A 26,075-nucleotide genomic window follows, 5' to 3' on the forward strand; every position below is an offset into this window, starting at 1 on the left:
GAGGCGGCGGACATGAAGCCACAGACAGACGAACCTCCCCGAACGTGAGCTCTAACACGACTGCCGGTACTCACGTATGCCCAGTCCGCTGCTGGCACTCATGGAGCGGCCCGGCTCGGCCCGGTTCTTGGTGATGGAGGGAATGCTGACGGAGCCGCTGAACCCCGCTCGGCTATCCTGAACACGGACGTTCTGGTTTAAACACGCAGAAAACACACACACAGAGTGCAGTGCGGGGGGAGAGGAGTGAGGAGGGTGCACGTAAACACACACACAGGGCAGAAAAACATGATGCATGCTCTCTACAGACACACAACTCAGGACCAGACAGTGTCAGTGTGGGGGGGGGGGCTTCAGTATGTCAGGGATGGCACGCTCACGTGACAGGATAAGGAAGCATGTTCGTGTGTTTGCACATGTACCATGGGCAGATCCTTCAGGATCTGGATCCCATCTCCTGGTCCCATGTGAGCCACGTGGTTGAAGTTGGTTGGATTGGAGATCAGTTTGTTCCTCATCTCGGGATCTCGCAGCATCTCTCTGGAATCACAGACACAGGATCAGCGCGTCAAAGACAGCAACGAGGTTTTTCCTCCCTACAAGGATGATGCTAATACGGCTGGTTCAGTTAAAAATACAGATCGCAACCATCGGGCACAGGCCATCATCAGCATTGGAAAGCAGCTCAGAGTAACAGAACGTGGTGAGAGCAGCTTTGGGGAAATAACGGCGAATTCTCCGAGAGCTCCCGGCGGCGAGTACAGAGCTTCAGGTAAACTACCTCCTCTGCTGAAGTCGCTCCTCTTCGGGCACTCTGAAGGAGTAGCGTCTCTTGTTGTTCATGCTGCGCACCATCTGCTTCCGGCTGTTGTCTGACGTCTCCGGGACGACCAGCTCGTCGCCCTCTGAAAGATCAACAAAGATCATCGTTTGGCTGCTGATGCTGGACACAGATCAAAACCAGAGGAAGATTCAAACTGGCAACACAGAGGAGCGCTTGTTTTTATGAGACTTCCTTTAACTTATTGCACGTGACACAAACATCAGCTGCTTCCATCTGTGAGGGTCGTGATGACGGCCCAGCGCACACCTGACCTTTGTCACGCTGCAATTCGGTCTTACGCTGTCATATAAGCAGCTCACATCAGCTGGATCCTGACCTGCCACTGCAGTAGTTTGCAGGTAATCCTACGCTTAATAATAAAGACATTTAACAGCAAAATGCTAAAAAGAGACTGAGGACGAATTCTTCACCTCACACGGCACAGAGAGCGATCTTACCGGCCATCTTGTTCCTAAAGTAGATAAGGCGCACGGTTTCCAGCCCCAGCAGGTTCAGAGAGCCGTCCACATTCAGAGGTCGCATCTGGAGGGGAAGAGAGAGATCAGAGAATCTGCTGAGATTCAGACCAACGTGTGAGTTTAGTCCCTGGAGTCACCTCACACACACACACACACACACACACACACACACACACACAGACACACACACACAGACACTCACACAGACACACACACACACTCACAGACACACACTCACACACACACTCACACACACACACACACACACACACACACACACACACACACACACACACACACACACACACTCACAGACACACACACTCACACAGACACACACACACACACTCACAGACACACACACACACACTCACACACACACACACTCACACACACACTCACACACAGACACACACACACACACACACACACACACACACACACACACACACACACACACACTCACACACACTCACAGACACTCACAGACACACACAGACACACACACACTCACACAGACACACACACACTCACACAGACACACACACACACACACTCACAGACACACACACACACTCACAGACACACACACACACACACACACACACACACACACACACACACACACACACACACACACACACTCACACTCACACACTCACACACACACACACACACACACACACACACACACACACACACACACACACTCACAGACACACACACACACACAGACACTCACACACACACGCACACAGACACACACACACTCAGACACACACAGACACACGCACACAGACACACACACACACACTCACAGACACACACAGACACACACAGACACACACACACACACTCACAGACACACACACACACACACACACACACACACACACACACACACACACACACACACTCACACTCACACACAGACACACACTCACACACAGACACACACTCACACACAGACACACACTCACACAGACAGACACACACACACACACACACACACACACACACACACACACACACACACACAGACACACTCACACTCACACACAGACACACACTCACACACAGACACACACACTCACAGACAGACACACACACACACACACACACACACACACACACACACACACACACACAGACACACACTCACACACAGACACACACTCACACACAGACACACACTCACAGACACACACTCACACACACACACACACACACACACAGACACACACAGACACACACAGACACACACAGACACACACAGACACACACACACACTCACAGACACACACACACACTCACAGACACACACACACACACACACACACACCAGTGTTTAAAGCTGACTGATCTGTGCAGCCATCAAAGGTCAGACTGAGCTATTTCCAAAGCTGCTGAAGCTTCGGTCACTTCCACACCGACCTTTTTGACCGGGATGGTCTGAATCCACTCCATGGTGTTGACATCAAACACGTCCACGGCGTTCTCGCTGTACACGGACAGGTAGGGGGCGTTGTAGCCTGAGGAACATAATACAGCAGTTTCACTCTTTCAGATAAAAAGTACACAAACAACATCCTGTAAGAGCCCAACAGTCACGCTGACTTGTATAAGCGCAGGGTGACGGCCCGCACACACGTGTCGCATTCACACATCTGTGTATCAAACTGCGCGCACTCACAGGCAGCGATGGGCACAGCCGGCCACATGAGCTCCTGCTGCCGCGATCTGCGACCCTGCGAGTCCACGTACACCCCGATGGCACTGAAGCACAGCAGCAGCTCCTTGCTGGAGATCTCCACGGCACAGAGGGCGTCCAGGCCCTGCTGAGGGATGAAGGCCAGTGTGTGGTCCTCAGCGTGGAGCAGGCTGACAGGGGACATGTCCCCATGGACACTGTGGAGGGTTTCAGGAGCACAAAGTCAGACTCATGTACGCTGAAGGGGAGCGCAGCTGTAATGATGTAAAGTACCTGTAGCGCATGAAGCCAGACGGATAGCCCACACAGAGACGCTCACTGAGCAGACCCATCCACTGAACCGGCCCCGGGGCCTGCAGCTCCCGCAGCCGACGGTGACGCATTTTACTCTTATTCACCTGCAGGAGTGTCATCAAGTCACATCAAGTCACATCAAGTCACATCAAGTGAGCAGTGGCAGAAGCCTCGAGGGTTAGCGAGAGTGAGCTTTTTCTCACCTCGTAACATATGATTTTATTCTTCATGGCCACGCAGAGGCAGGTGATCGAGCCGTTGCGGACCGGACCCGACACGATGGTCTGGCAGCCTTTCGTCTCTGCCAGCTTGTAGAACTCGGTCTCGCGGCCGTCCAGGGCCTGCGAAGGGAAGAGGCGGACGTGGCGGTTCCTGCCGGAGATGACCGCCAGCAGCTGCTCCTGGAGCATCAGGTCAATGTGGTGCACCTTCTTGTTGTCCCCCACCCGGATTATCTCTGAGGACAGAGGGAGGAGTGAGGGAAACGAGGCAGAAAGCAGAGGCGACACGAGTCGCACAACCGGGAACACACCAAAAACACCAACACAGATCCTACCATCTTTGGTGACATGGATGACAAAAAGGCCTTCCTCGTTGCCCAGGGCGACGCGCTCGTGATCTGAGAGTGAAACGAAAGAGGTGAGACAGCAGCGCTAAGGAGAAAGACTGTACTGAAAACTTTCAGCTGCTTTCTTTGCTGTCAAAACGCTCGACAAACTGCTGGGAGGGTGTTTGTCTGACAGCAGGTAACAGCTGTGATGATTAAACGGTGCATTTCTAAAACACGACCGCACTCGGCTCAGACGACAACACAAAGAGTTTGTGGGTCGCCATTTTAACACTTGCTGAGGGTTGAGCGCCCACCTATGATAGCAGCAGACTGTGTCGTCTTGATGAGGGGCAGGGTGCTGTCGTAAGCCTCCTTGGGGACGTAGACGAAGCGCTCCTTGAGCTTGTTCCTCTTCAGGATGCGGTGGAGCTCGTTGAGGAGGCCCACCCACTTGGTCCTCTCCTGGTCGCTGTCGGCCAGGATCAGGATGGAGGGCTTGTGGCTGCTGGAGGGGGACAGCTGGGACGCCGTGACCTGAGGAAAGAGGAGGATGATGAAGGCTCGCATTATGTGTTTGAAAGAGATTTTGGCGTTTGATGCATCTCTTCTTCAAGTTCATCCAGTTGTCATAATATGGTTCCTTTGGCAACGACATCCAAAGCAAGACAATCATTAGAAACATGACTGTGCACACAGCCTTGACCTTTAAACTCCAGGAGCCGCTTTACGGCGTGGACAGGTACTCACTCTGAATATACAGGGAATGTCCTTGCGGCTGGCGTGGATGACATCAGAGGCCAGGACTGAACTGACTGAAAACTCTTCATCCCTGGGTGAAAGATGGAGATCAGTGTTTACATTTCATCGATGCTCGTCACTAAAGGCCGCAAGTCCAAAACATTTTGAAGAAACAGTTAGAAATGTTCCCGTCACGGCGCTGCAGTTAACAGGCGTTGCTTATTTCCACATGCACGACAGAGCAACAGATGCACTATTGTTTATGTCTAACCCAGCACGAAGGGTGGAGGTGGTTGCAAAGCAGCTTGCAGATGCCCATCGACTGTAAGCGTGCTACGGACTGGACACCAGCTGATGGCCGAGCTCCACTTTATTTTAACGACCGATTCATTTTTCTCTTTTTTAAATGAATCTTTGGGCTTAAATGTGTCAGAAAACAAAGATTTCCATCATAATTTACTCGCGTGTGTCTGTAAAACACGTTTTATCCAAACACAAAAGTCACGTTCTGGTGACTTTTACTGACATTTACTTAGAAACTACAAACTGAAGCAGGCAATTCTTCCTCAAACGCTTAAAGCATTTCTTAGTTTCAGGAGTTCTTACCTCATGTCTATGACTTGACTGACGACCACACTTGGCTGTGTTGCTTTTCCTTCTCCCAGTTCATAGAGGAACAATTTAAAGTCACAGACCACAGCCATCGCCCTCTGCCAGCCCTTTTTCACCCCGGTTGGTTTGGGCACCTGCAAACAAACAGATCTGTGCGTCAGTGCGATCAGTCCTGCATCTCACGAAGCGTCCACGCCAACGGTTTCACGTCTAAACAGCGAGGATCCTACACACTGCAGACATTTGCGTTCTTTAGGGTCTCTGAGGCTTCACTCACCCTGACGTGTCCTTCGTAAGCAGTACCGATCCCCTTCTGAGGGTCGATGCCCAGCGGGCCCTTGGTCTGGTCCTGCGGCACGGGGCACACAGCTGGAGCTTTGTCCGCACACGTTACATGGCAGGAAAAGTTGCATACTAGAAGCACAGAGGGAGACGGGTCAGGGCTGTGACTGTAGGAGTACTGAATCGTGTCAAACACCCCCGTCCGTTCCTCTCGCGCTCACCTTCGCACGTACAGCCTTGACGGATGAGCCCCACCATCAGAGAGGTGCACTGGTTACACTTGGTGGGTGTGTTGAATGTCTTCACTACAAACTGATGTGCTTTGGGCTGCAGAGGACATAACGAGCGGTTAGCAAACAGAAACTTGAGCCGTGGTCGTTCAGCAGCGAGTAACCGATGACCAACCTTAGGTGAGGAGCGCCCGATACTGCCATAACCTCCTGAGCGCATGGTGGGCGTCTGAACTGAGCGAGGATGATCGATCAACTACGTGAACAACAACACAAAGAACATCATCACTGTTTCGTCCTATAAAAAGAATCGTTGTGTCGCAAAGAACAAGCTTGCTGGAGCTTCAGGATCACACAGATGTTCAGCCATGAGAAGATCATCGCCATGCAGGACAAACGAGCTGCCAGTGATTTTTCTCTGATGTTTACTTGCTGCATAATATTTAACCTCAGTCTGAAAGCACTGGCGGCTCATGTGCTGCTGGTCAGCAAACGAGGCTGAGACCCTGAAGCTGTGGGTTTCTTGCCCAGATTTAGGGAATGTCTAACCTCTATTGGCTCCATGTCACTAGCCATGGAAGGTGAACGAGAGCGGGGCTTAAGGTGGGACTTGGGGTCATCTTCCCGAGACGGCGTGTTGGAGGGGGTGAAGTTATCCACAGAGTCCACCTGTGGAGAGAGAGGACAGTAAGAAAGGTGCGACAAACGGGAGGAGAGGGAGGAAGGTGTAAAAGGAAGGCGACGAGGGAAAATGAAGAAGAACAGATCACAAACCACCTAGCCAGCATTCATGCTAATAGGAAAGGGCTGTCACCATAATACACACAGCAAACACATTCACTGAGCTTTCAAAGCACAACAGTGTCACACATGCATCCACCAGAAACCATGCAAACAAAGCACCTGCAGCACCACAGACAGGCACAATCGGACAAATTCAAACACCTGCCATGCAAACACACAAATGAACCAGCGTGACAAGACTACACATCTGTGATGGTGCTTACACGTCTGCCTTTGCTAGCTGGGCCGACGGACGGCGAGTGCTTCAGTGGCAGGAGGAGAGGCAGAGACACAGATGAGTCAGAAAGGCTGAAAACATCTTTAAACAGACTCAGAGAGACACATGAAAACGGGAGAAAAGGCTGTTCTACATTAGACCCATGATTCCCGACCGATGCAGCGTTTCCTCTGCAGCACAATGAAACTAATAGAAAACCATCGATTTACATTTCTAACAGCTCTAGCTCATGATCCACCACACCTGGATCCATCAGCTTCTGCTCAAACATTTTTCAGTTCAGTCGCTTTGTTGAATTCAAGCTGCTTGTTTCAGTCAAATGAACTGTGCAATATCACACTGGGGCCACACTGGGGCCACACTGGGGCCACACTGGGGCACAGCGAGCCTGGTTGGGAAGCACTGCATTAGATTCATGTATCCATGAGGCTTTGTGCTGCAGACATGGTGGAAACATACACGTGTAATATGGAAGGAGCTACTAAGGAAATGCAGCACAGAGAACAGCGACCGGCCTGACTGGAAAATACTTCAACTTTGTGAATAATGTTGTTTTCTCAGGTTCTCGCTCTAGAAAGCCAAAGTAGAGCCAGTCCAGCAAGCATCTAAATACAAGGACTACAAGAACTGTCCACCTTCACAAGTGTTCATACTAAATACTGAATTAAACTATAAAGCCATGTTATTTTCTTAAAGCAGGTAAAATGAATCTGACTGGAAACAATGAAAACATCTGGTTTTAAAAGTGGACGTGTTCTGCAAACTCCACTTTTCCCCGTTTGTCCTCAGTGTGTTTAGAGAAGCTGCCACAACATTATTATTCCCTCGCTGAGCAGCTTCAATCCAAAACGCTCTCATGTTAGCAGCAAACGTGGAGGTCATGTAGCTTCTGAGGAAGCCTGACGTAAAAACTGCAGGCCAGCGCAACACAGTCAGAAGATGTAGACTGGAAATCAACTACTGTTGTGTTTTCATGCTGCCTTTGGTGCTGCAGCACAAACTGACTTTCTGTCAGCCCTCGACACTCGTTTACTTCACTCTCACTGCCTGGGCTCGTACTCGCCAACCCTCCTAATTTCAACTGTTAGAGACAAAATGATTCTCTGACGTCCTTCTCGACTACATGAAAAGAGAAAGACCAGCTGCCCTGCAGGCAGCTCCGTATGCGTCCTGCTCTCTGTCGCCAAACTCAAAGGATTGTGGACTTAGATATGGTACAAATAACCAGTTATTAGAGTTTTGCATTTTCTGGTTAGTGTTTTAATTCAGTTTCGCTTCAGTGGATTTTCTTCTTCCACTTTAGTTTTTACTGTTTGAAAATGTTTTATTTTAGTTTTTAGTCTCAGATTTAGCTCATAGTTACACAAGTTTTAAAGGGCAGCTGACTCAGTCTAGCAGACTCAGAGCCTCCACAAAACACGTCCATCAAAACCTCTCGAGGCAAGTTTTTTTTAACCAAACTAACAGAAACTAAAAGGAGAGCTCGTCTATATTTTCATTTTATCTTTCAATCACATGTAGTTTTAACATATGTGAGCTGAAATGTGAAACCCATCCTGTGGAGCCACTTTTAAATCATCTTGTTATAAAAGCACAACAGAGTTTCCCTTCTTCAGATAACAGCGAAGATCCACGTCTCCATACAGTGACACAAATCTACAGTCTGCACATACACCATCTCATCTAGTTCATATGCTCAGACCTACAGCTACTGTTACACACACACACACACACACACACACACACACACACACACACCCAACTAACCAAGATAAACTTACATCTTCCCAAAACTCAATTAAAGAAGATGAGGATGAGGAATAAGAATCCTTGTGTAGCAGGAAGTGATGTGAGGAAAACAAAAGACAAAACAAAAATAAAAACTGGTGAAAAATAAATAATGAAAGCGTGAAGAAAACATCTTAATGGAGAGCAGAGAATTGAAAGTCATGGATTTGAATCTTTCAGTTGTTGTGCTCGTAACCAGATTTTCTCTGTAATGCTTACATCGAACTGGTCGAGAGCTGAGGTGGGGGCGTTGAGAAAAGCCAAGAAGGAATTCTGGGAATCCTGGTGCTTGACACCTGTAGTCACAGGACAAACAACACAACCATTGTTAAGAACACAATATCAAAACATCAAAGGGTGACTTACACGAGTCACAGGACCGCCTCAAAGAGCTGGGGCGCAGATTCATGAGCCCCAAGCAACAATACATTTGTCTGTACACATTAAGAGTCCCGAGCGTCTGATTGCTGCATAACCCTCCTGCAGTGTGATAATCTCCAACGGTTTCAGTGCACAGCGCCCACTCAGCCACAGCACGCGTGCTCACCTCGCCGTAGCCGCAGCTCCTCCGTCTCCTTTTTCAGACGCTCGATCTCAGCCAGCAGTTCCTGGTTTTTACTTCCAACTTCCTGCAGTTTACTGATCGATCAGACACAATGATACGTTAGCTGTCGTTTAGCAAAAGTTGGTTTAAGTTGTTTTTAAAAAAGTTCAGCAGTCATACCATTCTGTGGAAATGTTGTTGGCCTTGACTTTGTTCAGCTCGTCCTGGATGCTCTGCTTTGCCCTGATCTCAGCGTCCAGGGCCGACTGCAGCTCCAGGCGCGCAGACATGTCCAGCTTGGCCAAACGCCGCATTTTCCACGGCATGTCCTGAAACGGAGACAGAAGCAGAAACTGAGCGAATCACCAGACAGAAAGGGACTCACCGCTGCTCGACTTACCTGTCAGTGTAAGAGTGAAAGACTGGCTTCTTTGATGATATTCATTCACTTTGGCTTCATCATTTTAAAATGTATAATCACTGAACTAGTTTCTACCAACAACAACAACAAGAAGGGATTTCCTTTAGTTCTGCAGCAGACAGACGACGTGTTTGTGTTTATTTACCGTGGCTCTCGCTCCCAGGCTGCTGCTTCTCAGCCCCTCCAGCTCTTCTGTCATCTTAGTGGCCAGAGCCTGCAGGTAGCCCCGAGCATCTTTCTCATCACTCACCCTGACACACACACACACACACACACACACACACACACACACACACACACACACACACACACATTACTACAAATGTAAACACATTCCATGGGTGTCAACTTTACCATAACCATAAAACCAAGAGTCTAAAGCCAACACTAACACACACTGACAGCATATTATTATTTATTTTACATATAAAGATGTATCTCTCTGTCAGTACGAGCACTGATGGGCTGTTTGAAGCTCTCTACAAACATCCTTCAGTGGCAGAATTGGAAACACACACACACACTCTGTAAACGCACCTTTTCACTGTATGCTCTTCAGGTCCTGTGACCCGTATCACACTTAACCATTGCTTACACATCATTCACCACACGCACCAACACAAAACAGACACACGTTCAGCCTGCAGGTGAGTCGCTCACTAACCCTGAACACTCAGGTAGAATAAACTGACGTGTTCACAGCACAGACTTACTAACGTAAACATTTTCTGGCGCTCACAGAGCGCACACCACACACGTTTGACATTCAAAAATCAGAGTTCGTGTCAAGTCGTGAAAGGATGTTTCATTCATTTTGTTTTTACCTACAAGTGATCCTACTTCCTTATTTAGCCCCTGCAGTAGCAAACCCCGGCCACCAGGGGGCAACAGTGATCCCTACATTCCTCTAAACCTGCATACCACACTCAACACTTGTACTTACATGTCTGAAGTGTGTGTGTGTGGTATGTGTGCTATGTAAAGACTTTAGGCTTGTCCAACAGCTGGCGAGGTGTCAGCTGCACTGAGAAGTGATCTGAGTGGAAGGCAGGGCCGAGCAGCTCTGATCTGCAGCGGCATGTGAGAAATGCTGCAGTTATACTCCAACAAGGAACCCAATCCACTACGAGACAGAAGCGTGTCTGCTCGCACTTTGTCACACTGAACATAAACGTCTTTGAATTGGCGCTTTAACATCAGCGGGGGAAAGCGTATGCCTCAGCAAGTATCTGGGACATTTGAGAAGGTTGCAGTGTGCATATATGAGCGTGCGTCTTACCATTGGATGATTTCTGTGATCTGGGCCTCCCAGTGAGCTACACTCTCCTTTTTATCAGCCAGCTCCCTCATCTCATCCTCCAGCTGCCTGTTGGAGCTGCTCATCTTCTCATACATGGTGGTTAGCTACAGGAATGAGAACAAACGTGGGGGGAGGAGAGCATGCTATTAAACACAATATTGTAAAGTGTCAAATCACAAAGCTGTCAAAGTCTAACGCCTGGTAAACGAACTCATTACACACAGTTTGCCATTCGTGTTGTCAGTGAACATGAGAGGCTCGGGTGCTCGCGTAAAATTAATCAGCGTGTTGTTGAAGACAGACTTTATGATTCAGTCCCAGCTGCTCCATCACACCAGGACCACGCGTGTTCCTCACATGTGAGGGTGAGATCCTCTGACATGAGGTCAGCTCACTGCTCACTATATTTGTGGAATGAGGAAAGTGGGATAGTTTTGCAACTGGTCTACAAGCTGGTTTCCAGCAAACGCAAATGTCAGTGTTGTAAAGAAGCTTTACGTCACTGACACTGTGACATTCTCCAGCATGCAAACCTCTGGGGGCAAATCCACCAGCTTAGGCATGAAACATGCTCGACACAGCCCTGACCTCATGTTACTATGAAAACGTCCAGAACGACACAGATGTGACAGATGTGCAGCTACTCGGGTTTGGAAATGACCATCGGATGCCAGGAAATCATGGATGTAGCCATTAACGAAGCAAGCTCTACAAAATACTTCATGCTGGAGAAAGCAAAGCATGTCAGAGATTCTGTCTCATATCTCCCCACGACTTCTTTAAATGGGCGTTTTACACTTTGTTCTGCTTAGATGAACAGAGTATAAGATAAAGAAGTTTTGAATTGTGAATAATTCTGTCTTAAACCAGACGTTTCAGTTTATTCTGATAGAGCACCTCTGATAAACAGCAGGTTTGAGCAGCAGGTACACAGGATGACCATATATGGATATCTGCTCTCTTTGAGGTCACACAGAACCAAAACCTTTGTCTCAGATTTCCTGCACATACACAGACCTCAATATCTGAAACAGCAACATTGTAACAGTGCAAATGACCAAAGCGATGCTGAGACTCGCTCAACTGTGTCTGACTTGTGAAAAGGCAGAAAGATGCACTTTTTATTATCAAGCATCTCTCTGAAAGTGAAATCTCTCAGTACAGTAATGTTTTTACCAGCTGATAACGATTGTTAGTTTTTAATGAGTTTATTTTTAACTGCAAGTCCAAGAACATGACATTGACGATGCTGAGGCAGAACAAGAACCTCTGTGGGGAGACAAACAATGCTGATCAATCACATCTGCCTGCTCTTGGAGAAGAAACTGCAGATATTCCTGACCAGGGTCCAGATTCCTTTTTCATTTCTAACCATAATGTTTGCTGCTAAAACAGTTCGCGCTGACAATGGATGATGTTCTCATACTGGGATGTCTTTTCATATTTATTCACTGCCAATTTCATTCTGTCAACAGCTGACACTGAACGCAAACAGCTTTTCCTGTGATGTTTCTTTGATCGTGGAAATTCAGGCCGAAAACAAGGATGAAGGTCAAATGCAGTTGGAAAGTTGGACAAACTGAACACAAGTCCAGCCCACAGGTCGTTTCACGAATGGTGCCGAGTGAAGACGAAGCAGTTTGGTGTGAACTCTGGAGCCTCCTTTGAAAGGTGAGACGAGTCAAACAAGAATTTTTTTACACACTTCAAAACGTGCTGAAAAGGTGGTGGTGGAGCTAACGCACACGCAGATCGAATCCATCTTTATCAACTAACAAAACACAAATAAGTACAGTGATATAATGTCAGAATGTCTCCTGCTTATGAGACATTGTTTAAAACGAGGGCCTTTCTGAACTTCCAAAGTCAACAGAGCTCAGTCCAGAGAGTCATCCCATCCACTGTGGAGGCGGCGACGGCTGTTTTTACGCAGGATATTGAACAGTGATTTCTTTGGCATTGGCGGGAGAGCGGGGGTGGAGGAGGAATGTGATGAAAGAGTTTGGGGTTAGCTGGGGTCAAAGCGCTGTGTTGGTGTGTGTTGAGAGCTCACTAAAGACTGACAGAGATGACCCAGGTTTGTGTGCTGACAGTCACTTTGTGTATAAATAAAGATGTGGCACCTTGTCGAGTTCACTGGACAGCTTCTTGTTTTCTTCAGTGAGCAGGACTCGCTCTCGCTCGTACTCCTGCTTGTACTCGGTCTCAAACTCCTCCCGCTCGCTTTGGCTGGACGGGGAAAAAGCACACACACACAGACTTACTGTAAAACTTGTGACTTTGTATAAACTTACATTTATTCCCAACCCACAATTTATAAATGCAAAACTCCATCTGATTTCTCGCATTTGTCATTTTAACATTAAGACCAACACGTCTGTTGGAGCTCTCGTGTAAATCCTCCCACATCTGTCCAAACCTTAGATCAAACACCGAGATGCATTATTCAGCCCAAACACATTAATGCAGCTAGGATCTGATACAGTGCTGCGTTTGAAACCGACTTAGACAGCAGTGGGAGTAATATGGCACTAACAGCAGGCAGGATGGGACAGGGTACCAAAACAAAGCGCCACAAAAACACGTTTTTATGCAAATTGTATTAAACTAGCGGCTCAGAGTTGGATCAGGTGAGCCTGAGTGCCGCAGAAGAAACAACTTCTTCTCATTTATTGGTATAAAACCTCCACGTTGACACATTTTGACAGATCTTTTTATTTTGTTACCATTTCAGCCTCTGCTGCTCTCATTTTATCACCAACCATTACTGAGTAGTGACTGCAGTGAAGTTTGAACAGGCCTGTGGAGACGGCACTGTTGGTTTAGATTTGTGCTTCAGGATGAACCGAGGGGCAGATGTGACACCTTTAAACAAACACTCAGATCTGAAGCATTTCTCTACAGACGTCTTACAGCAGAATTATTCTATCGTCTGCATGTTGCAGCTTTACACGCCCCATATAAACAAACGCAAGAATAAGTGATGCTGATCTGCAGCAGAGCAAACATCAGGATGTGTGTCAGCCGCTGTAAGAAACAAGGGTTTCCAGCTCTTTTTGACATATTAGAGATTAATAGCTCGCTGCAGCACAGACAGCTTTAAACTGTGCGTCTCCTGCAGATTCATTTAAAACACTAACAGTACAGTAACGGGTCTCCCAAACCCAAAAAGCCAGAACAGGAGTCATTCAGGGTAATCAGGACATTACAGGTATAAAGGTAACATATGTTAAAACCTTTCAAATTCAGTTGGGGACCTGCATCCTTCCAGCTCTGACTAAGTGAGACCTTTCCTCCACCCACTTTGACCCAAGCATCGAGGTCATTTTCATTTTTTAAGATGTTTGTTTTACCAGCCTACTATCACCATTAGCTGTAAATTTAAAATGTTAAAAATACAAGGGACAGCTGGACTAGTGCAGCCTTGGGAATGAAATCCACTCATGTTTGTGGGGCAAACACTGTGACAGTGTGCCTGGGAAACTCTCGCTGGTATATTTACGATCCATCTAAACACAATTTATGGAAATGTTAGGGGACGGCTGGAGTTCTACTATATTTAGAGCACAAAGGGGATTAATGGGATGAAACTATCGTTAACAGTAATCACCTCGTGGAATCGTCACTGAAAGAGACGACAGAAGAATTAAACTCAACGTATTAAAGACAAACCTAAAGGGAACCAACGCTAACAGCAGCCCCAGGAAAGGCAAACTGGTGCGATACCTTTCACGACGAGTCTTTTCCAGTTTGTCTTTGAGCATCAGGATCTCTTTCTGCAGGTTGAGCTGTTGGCTCTCGGCATCTCTCAGCTCTTTACGCAGCGCCTTCAGCTCGGCGCTGTACTGCGCCCCCCTGCGGGCCAACTCTTCCTCGAAGAACATCGTTTTCTTCTCCATTTCTCCACGTAAACGCCCGACCTCCTGGGTTTGATCCGCCGGGGCCGGGGCAGCAGAGGAGCCAGCCTGCTTCACCTGGGTGGTGGGAATGAGACAAAGATTTGTATGGAGAAGAAAAGAGTACCAGTGAGACTCGTTGTACTCATGCAGGGGAAAACCCTAAAATATCTCCATTGGGGTGATTAAGTCATTAGTACTTTGAATGGTTAAAGCTGGGAACACTCACCTTCAGCCCCTCCAGCTCCTCCTGCAGCTGTCGGCTGTATTGCTCGTTGCGCTCTCTCAGCTTCTTCTCTTTCTGAGCCTCGGCCGCCTGCTCCTCCACCTGAGCCTCAATCTGATGATGAAACGAGGAAAGCAGACGAGCTTTTAAACATGTCGCAGCTGCAACACGTCTTTTGTGAACACTTTGGACGTTTCTAGATTTCTGCACAAATATTTTACATTACAGAGACAAACACATTAAACCTGTGAGCAACTTCTGCATTAGGACACTGAGTGAGTGGCCTGTTTATATTTACAGACTGAGGATCTATCAAAGTGTGAAATGACATTTCTGTTAGAAACAAACGGTTTGGACTCCGGGGGTAAAATCCGCTCTGGTGTTGGCCGATGTTCAGGTTAATAACAACAACCAGAGGAGCCCTAAACACCAGAAAGCTGCAGCTCTCTGAGAGGACACGTGCAGTCTGATGAAGATGATGTGGATGAAACAGAACTGGCCCAGGACAGCCTGTCACCACTGACGCAGCATACGAGCCCACTGGAAAAGAAAACGTGGGCTCGTATGCTCGGACTAAAGACAAGTGTGTGAACAGGCCTCAGTCTTGGTCCAAGAATAAAGTTCGTGTTATGGGACGACTGTCCCAGAAGCTGAAATGAACAGAAACTCGGCTACAAGCCAGAACTGAAAAAGGCTCAAGCTCATAGACAGTTCTTAGAAGTGTTGAATTTCTAACAGCGGTGGGTCGCACACGTCCCCATCACAGATATGCAGCGCTGATGGATTTTTCTAAATAAATGACTTACTGGTTTCATTTCATTTGCATGACTGGTTCTCTCCATCTACCTTCAGGCCGTGAGTGGAAATAAGATTATATATGATGTCGTATTTATAAAATTCACAAACCGTTTCTTGCCACCGATCATACACAGCACATGTTAAGCAGGTAAATGCTGCTCTACCAACACACGAGGAACAACGTCTCAATGTTTCACGTCATTTTGTGCCACTGTGATCTGTGGACATGAAACTCTGGACGTCTGCAGCGATTGCACACGTTACATTTTTCGCAGTGCGTAAAGTCACAGCGACGTCTGGATGAAGCTCGAGTAGGTGAACACGGACAGAGCAGGGCGTGCCAGCAACCACGGGGGAGTCTACTCTACCTCCTTCTTGGCCCTCTCGGCCTTTCGCACCTCGAGGCGGAGAGCCTCCACCTTTTGATTCTGGCTTTCCATCTCCTCCTCTTTGTCACGCAGCTGACGAACCAGGCGCTGCTTCGCCGACCTGTGAACCGGGACAGGAAGACATCCAGCGTGGGCGTTTTATTCATGGACGGGACTTTGTCAAAAAACATTACGAAAGAAACTCTAGCAGTCGGCGGTTGGCATTGGGCGCGTGCTTCTACCTGAGGTCTGTGAGCTTCTCGTTCAGCTCTGAAAACTCCTGCATGGCCAGTTTTCTCTGGCTGTGGGCTTCCTTCAGCTCTTTAGACTGAACCTTCAACTTCTCGCTGGCGTCCATGAGATCCTGAACACGACAGACGACAGCAGAGTTGAGCATTTCAGATCCCTCCCACAAAGTAGTCCAATAACTTGTTATTTCAGCTTGATCAATAAAATCTCACTCGTTTGTAGCTCTTTAAATATCCAGAGAATGAAACGAAACACTAGCCGTACCTTCTGTAGGTCATCCCTTTCCTGTGTGATGCTCTTCATCTGTTTCTCAAGAGTCTTGATGTGTTTGGACGAGTCCTCCAAGTCTCTCCGAGCCAGCGTCACATCCTCCAGCTGCTTCTCCAGCTGGCCTGAGTCTGAAACGAACACACGCTTGGTTTGAAACGCAACTGAAACTGTCAGACATTTGCCAAACAACCACATTTGCTGCCGTTTGTGTCTGTCAGAGACAATCAGGAGCTGATTCAGAAGGAAAAGCGTTGCACTGTGTCCTGACCAGCGATCTGCTTCTTCAGAATGTCGATCTCGCTTTTCAGGCTCCTGATCTCCACCTCCTTGTTAGCACTGAGGGGGCCCTCGCCCGTGTGCTGCAGCGCCTGCACCGTCTGAGTCGACTCTGTGGCACATCAGAAACATCATTTATAGGCATTTTAAAAGCCATACTGGCAAGAGTGGAAAGTTTTAAGTTCAGCATGTGCAGACTGGATGCTCATGCCTCATGATGGCTGGGTGCATATGATGCACGCTGCTCCGACCTCACCTTGCAGTTTGCGGCTCAGCTCTAGCTTCTCCTGCTCCAGGCGGCGAATCCTTCTCTCGTAGGCCTCGGTGGCCAGGCTGTCCTCCAGGCTACGCTGCACTTCAACATCCAGCTTGTCCTGCCCGGCCTTCCCCGGCTCACCTCCCAGCTGTCGCAGGCAACCCCGATCAGACAGAGTGCTACAGAGGAGGGGGGACAAACTATTTACATTGGTGCTGGTGGTTTCTGATGACATCAAACCGGTCATTGGGAAAATACAAAGAAAGATCGGGGAGAGAGAAGTGATGGCGACAGAGATAAGCTGAAAGTTGAGTCATGGGAGAAAACAGCAGAGGGACACGAGGAGTGCGAGGTGGAGCGAGAAAGAGACAGAAGGACAGAAAGGAAGGAAAAGGCTATTATCACTGAGGCTTGAAAAGATAAGGAAGCAGCTGGTGGGTCTGGTGCTTTCTCATGAGTACCACTTCAGCCTGAGGATGTACAGCAACATCACCTTATTAGGGAGGAAAGCTAATCTCCCCCGCCTCCTCACACCACGTGCTGAGACAGCTTGTATAGGAAATCCATTTAAAAATAAATAAAGTCATTACATATGAAGACAACCTGTGACAACTGCTGGACACTGGAGGAAAATAGCATCTGCTCGCTATCACAGTCATTATGAGTCTGAAGGAAGACTTTCAAAAGAGGCTAAATGAAGAAAGTCTGATTCAGGAAGAGGCGTCAGAGACTTGTTCCTCCTCTTTTTGCTATTTAACAATCATCAGCAAAGACACAGGAAGTCCAGCTGTAGTAAGAGTTGGTTGTTAGGCAGAAACAGGTGAGTGGCAGCAGCTGTTTGTTAACACTTACCATTTACTTGTGTAGGTGAAACCTACAAAGGGCAGGTGGTGGCCTGAGAAAGCAGTGTGAGAGGGAGGGGGCATCGTCTCCTGAAAGGATTTGAAATCATGTGAAATCTGCACGTCAGTATGAATACGTCCAGTCAGACGACACCGTGAGAGGATGGCGTTCACTCCTCCAAACGTACCGAGTTCTTGAGACAGTCGTCGTCCACATCGAAGTTGGAGGTGTCTGTAGGACTGCTGACCTCTGGGATGTAGGGGGCTTCACACATGCGAATGTTATCCCAATCGATGCCTTAAAAGGTCGAAGGTGAAAAACAAGGAGATGCATTTATTAAGCAGCATACAGCGAACGGTAAACGTTTTTCAGGTAATCTTTGTGTGCGACAGAAAGGTGGAGCCTGTACCCGCGAAGAAGGGGTGCTGCTTGAAGTCCTCGATGCCATTCTGACCCAATCGGTGCTCTCGGCTGCAAATGAGTCGGCGAATCAGATCTTTCGCCTCCTCAGAAACATCTGTGATCTGCTGTGGGAACTGGAATCTCTCCTGTTCAAGACATGATCGCATTTGACGAAGTGTTTACTGGTCAAACTGGGCAAATTTCAGGCGAGCGTTTTACCGTTACACCTTTTAATTTCGTCAGCTCACCTTGTGGTTCATGATCTTCCCGTAGGTTTCCACCAAGGATTCTGCATAGAAAGGAGTCTCGCCGTACAGCATTTCATACATGCAGACCCCCAGGGACCACCAGTCACACTCTGGCCCATATTTGCCTTTCCCATCCTCCATAGCCTGGAGGATTTCTGGAGAGATGTAGTCTGGGGTTCCCACAGCCACAGATGACTGAACCTAGCAGAGAATTTAAGACAAAGTATATCAAAGAAATTAAGAGGTGACAAAGGTTTGTGCGTGTAAAGTCAGCAACAGCAGTGATGACGACGAATTAAAGGTGAAATTCTGTAACACGTGAGATAAATTCCACCACGGCAGGAAGGCAGCGTTTGTTTACATCTACAGAACTCCAGTGACTTCACTTTCAGTGAGCCTGCATTATAATAGGACCGTAACTGGGAGAACATTACATTGTAGATCACGTTTGAATAGTTACAGAGTAACACTAAACATTTGGGCTGTTTTCTCTGTATCTGCTTCTTATTCAAAGAGCTGCTTTAATGCACAAAACACCTGAGAAATACATCCCTACATTGAATCTATTTGTAGACTGGTTTTTCCTTTTCAAACAGTCCTTATCATCCCTCTGAGATTTTCTTTGATCATCTATTTCATCCCGTTCTTGTCTTTGGGATGGGGCTCGGAGAATGGTCTGAATCACAAACTGCAGGCTCAGCCAAGCAGCTGAACCGCACTCTCCTCCTGGGAGACCCCCGGGGTTGACAAGGAGGTCAGAAAAGCTCTGGTATGTTTGCTTTGGCCCAAACGAGGCATCAGCAGCAGTGTGGTAAAAACCTACCGTCCCATCCTCCATGAGTTTGAGGCAGGAGCCAAAGTCAGCCAGGCGGATGTGGCCGTTCATATCCAGCAGAATATTGTCGGGCTTGATGTCCCTGAAAAGAGGAGGAAGTGAGGATGGAGGGAGGATAGAAGAGGGAAAAGGGGGGAAAAGACAAACTGAGTGAGCGATTCCTCAGAAGAATAAAGATGATGAAGAAAATGGGACACTCTGCCAAATAAAACAATACCTACACATGGCCTGTCCAAAACACACAAGCCTGATCTCATACCCCATCAATTATCATCAAATTACGTTACATAACTTGGGGAAATTTCACTGTCTCAGCTTGCTTTTAAAGAACGTGTATAATTCAGATACATTTGTGATTCAGTTAAGTGTAATTTGCCTCAGTCCCCATTCATCAGCAGCGTGACAACTTTAAATTGAGCAAAAGAAAAAATAAACATTGAAAATAGTTGGACTTGTGGGAATTAGCTGTACCCGAAGTACGTACACACACACACACACACACAGTTAGGAAGTATGCAGCACACAAACACACTCCCTCATCCTTTTTGCTCTGATGTGCACGAGCCGAGCAGAGCGGCTGTTCTGCGTTACTACTGCTGATGACGCGTTGACGTCACAGATGCGCTGGCTGGACTCGAGACACCGTTTCATCTGCCAATTCAAGTCTTTTAAAACTAAATGACCAGTAGGGGTCATTTGAATAATTATCCATTTTATTGTTTGCACTCAATAATGTGAATAAGCTGAGAAAGCTTTAAGAATATCTTTTATTTTAAGCATTTGTTTCAGAGACAACACGCAGCACCTCATGAAGCTGAAGACCAGCACCACACAGATGAACAGACGGCACTAAATTACATCAAACTCCATAAATTTAGTGACCCAGACTGTTTTGTAAGGCATCTAATTAAAAATGGTTTGTTGAATCTTGAAGTAAAATACACTGTATTAATTTCATCTTAAAGCAGATCGCACGCCTGCGTCAATAAATGAAAAAAATGTACTTACAGAACCAACTATGAAGAAATGCATAGTAGATGCATGAATATGTTCTGTGCTGTGCATCCATATAAAATCCTGAGTGTTCAGAGTGTTTCCAGGCACAGGACCGAGCTCGTGTCACAGTGTTAAACAGGTGCTCAGCTGGTCTAGCGTAGACCTGCGTCCACAGAGAGCACCCACATGGGTAACTGAGTGTGGAGGTTGCATTCAGGAGCGTAATAGTCAGAATACATACTAAACAACCCCAAAGATGCCGGCTCGGACTGGTATGAAACAGAGGCGTAACTGGAGCCACCATTATGGGTAAAAATAGTCTGTCCTCGTCTGACCATTCGGGTGATTTCCCCTGGAGTCTCTTATCAGCACACTGAGCCCTGACACGCCTGAGTACACACAGCCTACAGGCCACATAAAAACCTCTTTAACGAGTGTCCAAAGCAACACGTGGGACCTTATAGGCAGCAACGCACAAATGCAAAGGTGAGTGAAAGATGATAAACTCTGCAGCCACTGACACACTTGATGTAACAGGTTACAGAACTGAGCTATTTCTGTGCAGTGAGGCGAGCGCGGCTCTGCTTAAAATAAATCGAATGTCCAAAACAAGCACACACCCCCACGCTCGCTCAAACACAAACACGGGCAACACTGACACTAATGAGAAGAGGAATGAGAGCATGTGTAAATTAAAAAGCACAGCCTGCTTTAGCTCCTCATCAGTCAGTGTTGCTTCCTAATATCTGTGGCTCCAAATATCACTTTAAAATCAAATGGAGAAAAGCGAACACACATAAAGAAGCAAAAGCTGCATCCAATAAAACACTTGGATGACAGAAAGTCCAGGTCAGCTGATAAAACAGCAGCCAGCAGGTAACGACTTTGTAAAACCATCATTTGTTTTCAGATAAAAACTTCAGGGCAGAATGAAAACCTACGAGTTCCTCTTCAATGGTCTTTCTTAAATTCTCTTTAAGTACTCAAAGACACGGCTCTTTGATGCTTCCATCTTCAGCGAGAGGTTTCTTTAAAGCCACATGTGAAGCCTCTGTCATTTTCCAGAAGTGTTAATGGTCCCATCTTATGGAGCAGGGGGGCGGGGGAGGTCTAGCTAGCTCTCGTCTTCAGAGACGACACTAAATCACCAACCTATAAAACTGTGCATTAAAGGAATATCTGCACACGTGTGACTGGTACAGACACATAAAGTTGGGCTACAGCTCGCTGCGAGGCTTAGCGAGGCTTCTCTCTTTGCAGAGCCTGCACGCTCACAGATGAGTTCCAGATTGGACATCGTTTTCCAAAGTGGATCCTGTACATTTCTGGAACAAAACCACATAGGCTACCCAAGTGTGGAATAACATGAGCTTTGCAGGCAGAAACACCACAAGCAACTGACAAGAACCCAAAGTCAGACTATCGAAGAGCATAAACACCATCACGATCTCTCAGACAGCATTGTTACGCCTGCAAAGATTTATCTTGGACAACAACGAGCATCACTGCTATGGACCTCACCTGAACTCGAACAAACTGAAACTGAGGGAACAACAAACCTGAGCATGATGCTGAAAAAATACAGCACTTTGACTTTTCTATATAATTAATTATAGGGAGAATAATATAAGGGTTGGCTTACATTATTAGTGGCTATCTTGTCTTGCACATTACAGCCACAAACATGAATCAATGTTATTGTAATTCCAGGTGAAAGACCAACACAAAGTGGTGCACACATGAGAAGTGGAACGACAATCATACATGATTCAAACATTTGTACAAATAAACAACCGTCTTTCACCTGGAAGTCCAAAAAACTGACTCATGTTTGTGGTAATGTGACAAAGTGTGGGAAAGTTCAAGGGGCCGAATACTTTTGCAAACCACTGTATGTCTGTTCCCCACAGCAGCATCATCATCATCATAGAAGATGATGATGTTAGGATATTATAGAAATGAATATCCTAATACTTTTATTCTCAACTATCAGCATTTGGGTTTTGTAAGACGAACATGAAATGAAGCCCCAAAATATAATCATCATTATCTGAAATAACTAAGCAGCAGTTTTGAGCTTCATTAAAGTATAATTGTCTACTTAACTTGGTAACCAGTGATCACCCGAGTGGGACTCTCACACTGTGTAGACCTGACAAATCATGAACCTACAAGTATCGGACCAGACTGCTCGCACATGGCTCTGTAGGGAGGAGTGTGTGCGTGCTTCATACATGCGCAGGTGTTTCAGCTGCTCGAAGGCCCTAATCTGCTTCAGCGATTTCTGTTCTGCCAGAGAGCAGACAGCATGGTTTGACCCGTCGTGCTGTGCCTGTGTGCAAATGTGTACAAATGTATTTGCGTGGCAGACAAAGTGTCATGGTGGGGTGAGGAACGGTGGATTCAGCTGCTAATCGAAGCTACATTTACCCACTTCTCTCTCTCCTTAAGGAACCACTGCCCCCCCCCCCTTGGAGATTTAGTCTCTCTTTGAGTTTTCTGATTAAGGCACCAGCTCTCAGAACACACACACACACACACACACACACACACACACACACACACACAGCCTAACAATAACGTGCTTACTTGAATGTCCACTCATGGACAAACCACAGGGACCATTAACACTAGGCTAATGCTAGGCAGGTTAGCACAGCTAATTGGGCTACTGTGTCACTGGGCTCCTGAGGTCTTAAGGAGAAGCGCCGAGACGGGAATAGAGCAAGGTAATCTCTTTTAAAGCCACAGAATCCATCTGTGAGGGCCATCTGGACGCCACCTCGTAATACACACCCCCATACATACACACAATGTGGCCTGCACCAGCTCTGTAGACTGCAAGGACAAGACATGTCCACATGGCTCCAGCCAAGCATTGTTAGCCACCGGTTCAAAGAACTGCTGTCTTTGTGACTTCTGGCATCACATGACACTGCCAACAAAGGAGGAGAATCAAAGGTTCCCACACACTGCAGGGCTGCTGCTTTACCTACTTACCTATTGTCATATGATCCTGACACACACACACACACACACACACACGAGCGCGCACACACACACAAGCGCGCGCACACACACACACACGAGCGCGCACACACACACACGACCGCACACACACGCGCACACACACACACACGAGCGCGCACACACACACACACGAGCGCGCACACACACACACACGAGCGCGCACACACACACACACACGAGCGCGCACACACACACACACACGAGCGCACACACACACACGAGCGCACACACACACACGAGCGCACACACACACACGAGCGCACACACACACACACGAGCGCACACACACACACACGAGCGCACACACACACGAGCGAGCGCACACACACACGAGCGAGCGCACACACACACACACGAGCGCACACACGAGCGCGCGCACACACACGAGCGCGCGCACACACACGAGCGCGCGCACACACACGAGCGCGCGCACACACACGAGCGCGCGCACACACACGAGCGCGCGCACACACACGAGCGCACACACACACACGAGCGCACACACACACACGAGCGCACACACACACACGAGCGCACACACACACACGAGCGCACACACACACACGAGCGCACACACACACCCTTCCTGCTGTAAATGTACTGAAAATATTCTCATAATCGTCACTTCCATCAAATTGTTTACATAATTTCCTCCAGGGATCAATGAAGTGTTCTGAAATTCAGCAGCTCCATGCAAGACGTCCACCATGTGCAACAATGTGAAGGAAGCTACTTGTAACTTATTAGAAAGTGTTTATAAGAGAGCTCTGTTCTCATGGAGCCCTCAGTGAGAAATGCAGGGCCCTCATCAATAGTAAAACACATTAAAGGCTGCAATCAACCTGGCAACACACACACACACACACACACACACACACACAGTGTGCGAGGCAGACAGATGTGGTGCTCGGCAGCACAAAGCCATGCTGAGCTACTGAAACATTTGTCCAGGCCCTCTGGGAGGCACAGATCACTGACCACTGAATAAATTGTCTTCTTTTGCATCTGACTTCCACACGCTGTCCCTCGTGGGACTCGGCTGAAGGGGACAGAAGGTCGACCTCGAGGCTCTTTGCGCTCCGTCCCTTTCATGTCGGCTCTTTTTAACTACATTAGTGTCAACAAGGCTGCAAATATTCTTTTTAAAGCAGTGACGCTTTCAGCATAACACTCGAGCAGAATATTAAAGCGTAGACTAAAATGCTGTACGCTAATAATGTTAGCTGTGCGAATAATTTATATAAGGATTGTGTTCAGTGTTGTATTTTTAATCCTGCAAACTACAAAATAAAACTGATGTAAACTAGAACGCACCAAACATCTCATAATCCACTCTTTGTTTTTCATTTCGGTATGCTCCAACTTTATCAGTGCGAGTCATAAGCCTTGTTCAGCGTGAATATTTGTGGATTGCAGAGTGAGTCACAATGCATGAAAACTGATGGCATCACCTGTCATCGCGACAGAAACACTCATGGGTTTTCAACAAGGTCAGAGGTCAGTGAGCTGTGGATAACACCACTATATTATTTTACTCTATTTGTCCTTGAAACTTTGTTTAATAGGAGCATCAGTGGTAAACACAACAGGCCCCTTTATGGCCTCTGCACCTGGGGTCTTGGTGCAGACCCGATAATGGGTCACTTGAGATTTGGAGCGGGACCTCAAATTCTCCCAGCAGAAAACGGCATCACAGAGAAAACGTGAGGAGATGAAGACGGCGCAGAGCGACAGTCTGCCCACTTACATTTCCTAACAGTGTTTCAGTTGCACTAAACACATAATGAAGCCAGAGTCATGAACAGAGGGTGGACTTTAAAAACAGGCGTGTAATCCTTTAAATGACACGTTAATACACGGCCCTAAACTTACATATAGGAAAAGGAAACAAACCAAAGTGGCACATGCAGATGGTCAGCAGGACAAACACACCCTGATGTGTGTGCGCACAAACACACAGCCCATCAGATGGGACTGCTCAGCAGGACACACCCTCCTCTGGGGACCTGTCTGGCTGTCCCCACTCTCTACAAAGCAAAGATCTCCCCGGAGACTCTGTGGAAGGCAGAGCAGGAGGAGGAGCTGGGGGGGTTGGTACGCACACACACCACGCCCCCACCCACACACCTCCCATACCCCATCATTATTGTCCCAACCAGTCCACGAGGGGACTAGAAGAGAAACAGTGCCGTCCCCTCCTCCCCCGTCCCTTTTCCATCCACTGCTGCCCCCCCCCCCGATAGCACTGTGCAATTAGTGGCTCGGCACTCTTGTCTCCTCGAACAGACTCGCTAGCTTTCATCCTCAGAAATGTGTACATACATGTCTCCATAAGTGCACTGCCATCTCCCAGAGTGTGTCTGTGTTTGCTGTGGTGTATTAGAGATCTGACAAACTGGGGGCACACCCAAAATACCGAACGGCGTGACTCTGCCTTCTACATCCATCTCTCATCTTTCCCAGTCTATCCATCACTCCCTTGCTCCCTAAACTAAACTGCTGTGACGAGCCCCCTGGCGAAAGCGACACTGTAATTATGTTAACATGCCAATGTGACTGCTTCCTGTCTGGAAGAACTGTATCTCCTGC

At 47.5% G+C, this 26,075-nt stretch overlaps 2 protein-coding genes across 11 annotated transcripts in view; one reads left to right on the forward strand and one right to left on the reverse strand.

Annotated features, from left to right (window-relative positions):
• Positions 1–12,910, forward strand: part of fzd3a (frizzled class receptor 3a) — a 38,136-nt gene extending 25,226 nt beyond the window's left edge. The window contains exons 8-9 of one of the 2 annotated variants that reach the window (XR_003269742.1): positions 12,269–12,464; positions 12,660–12,910. Coding sequence is in view for 1 of the 2 variants with exons in the window: in XM_026142337.1 (XP_025998122.1) it covers positions 12,269–12,272 (4 nt within the window). In the remaining variant the exon portion in view is untranslated. Of the gene's footprint in view, positions 1–12,268 lie in introns of both variants that reach the window. The other variant, XM_026142337.1, reaches the window with a different exon arrangement.
• cdc42bpab (CDC42 binding protein kinase alpha (DMPK-like) b) overlaps positions 1–26,075 on the reverse strand; it is a 70,682-nt gene that overhangs the window by 2,795 nt on the left and 41,812 nt on the right. For 4 of the 9 annotated variants that reach the window (XM_026142325.1, XM_026142324.1, XM_026142328.1 and 1 more), the window contains 36 exons: positions 19,449–19,542; positions 18,626–18,826; positions 18,385–18,523; positions 18,163–18,272; positions 17,985–18,064; positions 17,133–17,311; positions 16,869–16,988; positions 16,595–16,728; positions 16,324–16,445; positions 16,082–16,202; positions 14,919–15,029; positions 14,520–14,767; positions 12,917–13,022; positions 10,773–10,897; positions 9,639–9,744; positions 9,253–9,401; positions 9,076–9,167; positions 8,748–8,824; positions 8,522–8,569; positions 6,727–6,765; positions 6,269–6,388; positions 5,895–5,975; positions 5,711–5,816; positions 5,485–5,621; positions 5,202–5,341; positions 4,605–4,686; positions 4,172–4,391; positions 3,864–3,926; positions 3,511–3,764; positions 3,287–3,411; positions 2,996–3,210; positions 2,737–2,834; positions 1,282–1,366; positions 782–905; positions 423–540; positions 75–192 (listed from right to left, as the gene is read on the reverse strand). In XM_026142325.1, the coding sequence (XP_025998110.1) occupies positions 75–192; positions 423–540; positions 782–905; positions 1,282–1,366; positions 2,737–2,834; positions 2,996–3,210; positions 3,287–3,411; positions 3,511–3,764; positions 3,864–3,926; positions 4,172–4,391; positions 4,605–4,686; positions 5,202–5,341; positions 5,485–5,621; positions 5,711–5,816; positions 5,895–5,975; positions 6,269–6,388; positions 6,727–6,765; positions 8,522–8,569; positions 8,748–8,824; positions 9,076–9,167; positions 9,253–9,401; positions 9,639–9,744; positions 10,773–10,897; positions 12,917–13,022; positions 14,520–14,767; positions 14,919–15,029; positions 16,082–16,202; positions 16,324–16,445; positions 16,595–16,728; positions 16,869–16,988; positions 17,133–17,311; positions 17,985–18,064; positions 18,163–18,272; positions 18,385–18,523; positions 18,626–18,826; positions 19,449–19,542 (4,487 nt within the window). The remainder of the gene's footprint in view (positions 1–74; positions 193–422; positions 541–781; positions 906–1,281; positions 1,367–2,736; positions 2,835–2,995; positions 3,211–3,286; positions 3,412–3,510; positions 3,765–3,863; positions 3,927–4,171; positions 4,392–4,604; positions 4,687–5,201; positions 5,342–5,484; positions 5,622–5,710; positions 5,817–5,894; positions 5,976–6,268; positions 6,389–6,726; positions 6,766–8,521; positions 8,570–8,747; positions 8,825–9,075; positions 9,168–9,252; positions 9,402–9,638; positions 9,745–10,772; positions 10,898–12,916; positions 13,023–14,519; positions 14,768–14,918; positions 15,030–16,081; positions 16,203–16,323; positions 16,446–16,594; positions 16,729–16,868; positions 16,989–17,132; positions 17,312–17,984; positions 18,065–18,162; positions 18,273–18,384; positions 18,524–18,625; positions 18,827–19,448; positions 19,543–26,075) is intronic. The other 5 variants (XM_026142327.1, XM_026142331.1, XM_026142326.1 and 2 more) reach the window with 4 other exon arrangements.

The sequence above is a fragment of the Astatotilapia calliptera genome, chromosome 15 (genome assembly GCF_900246225.1).
Source record: "Astatotilapia calliptera chromosome 15, fAstCal1.2, whole genome shotgun sequence".
Lineage (NCBI taxonomy): Eukaryota > Metazoa > Chordata > Actinopteri > Cichliformes > Cichlidae > Astatotilapia > Astatotilapia calliptera.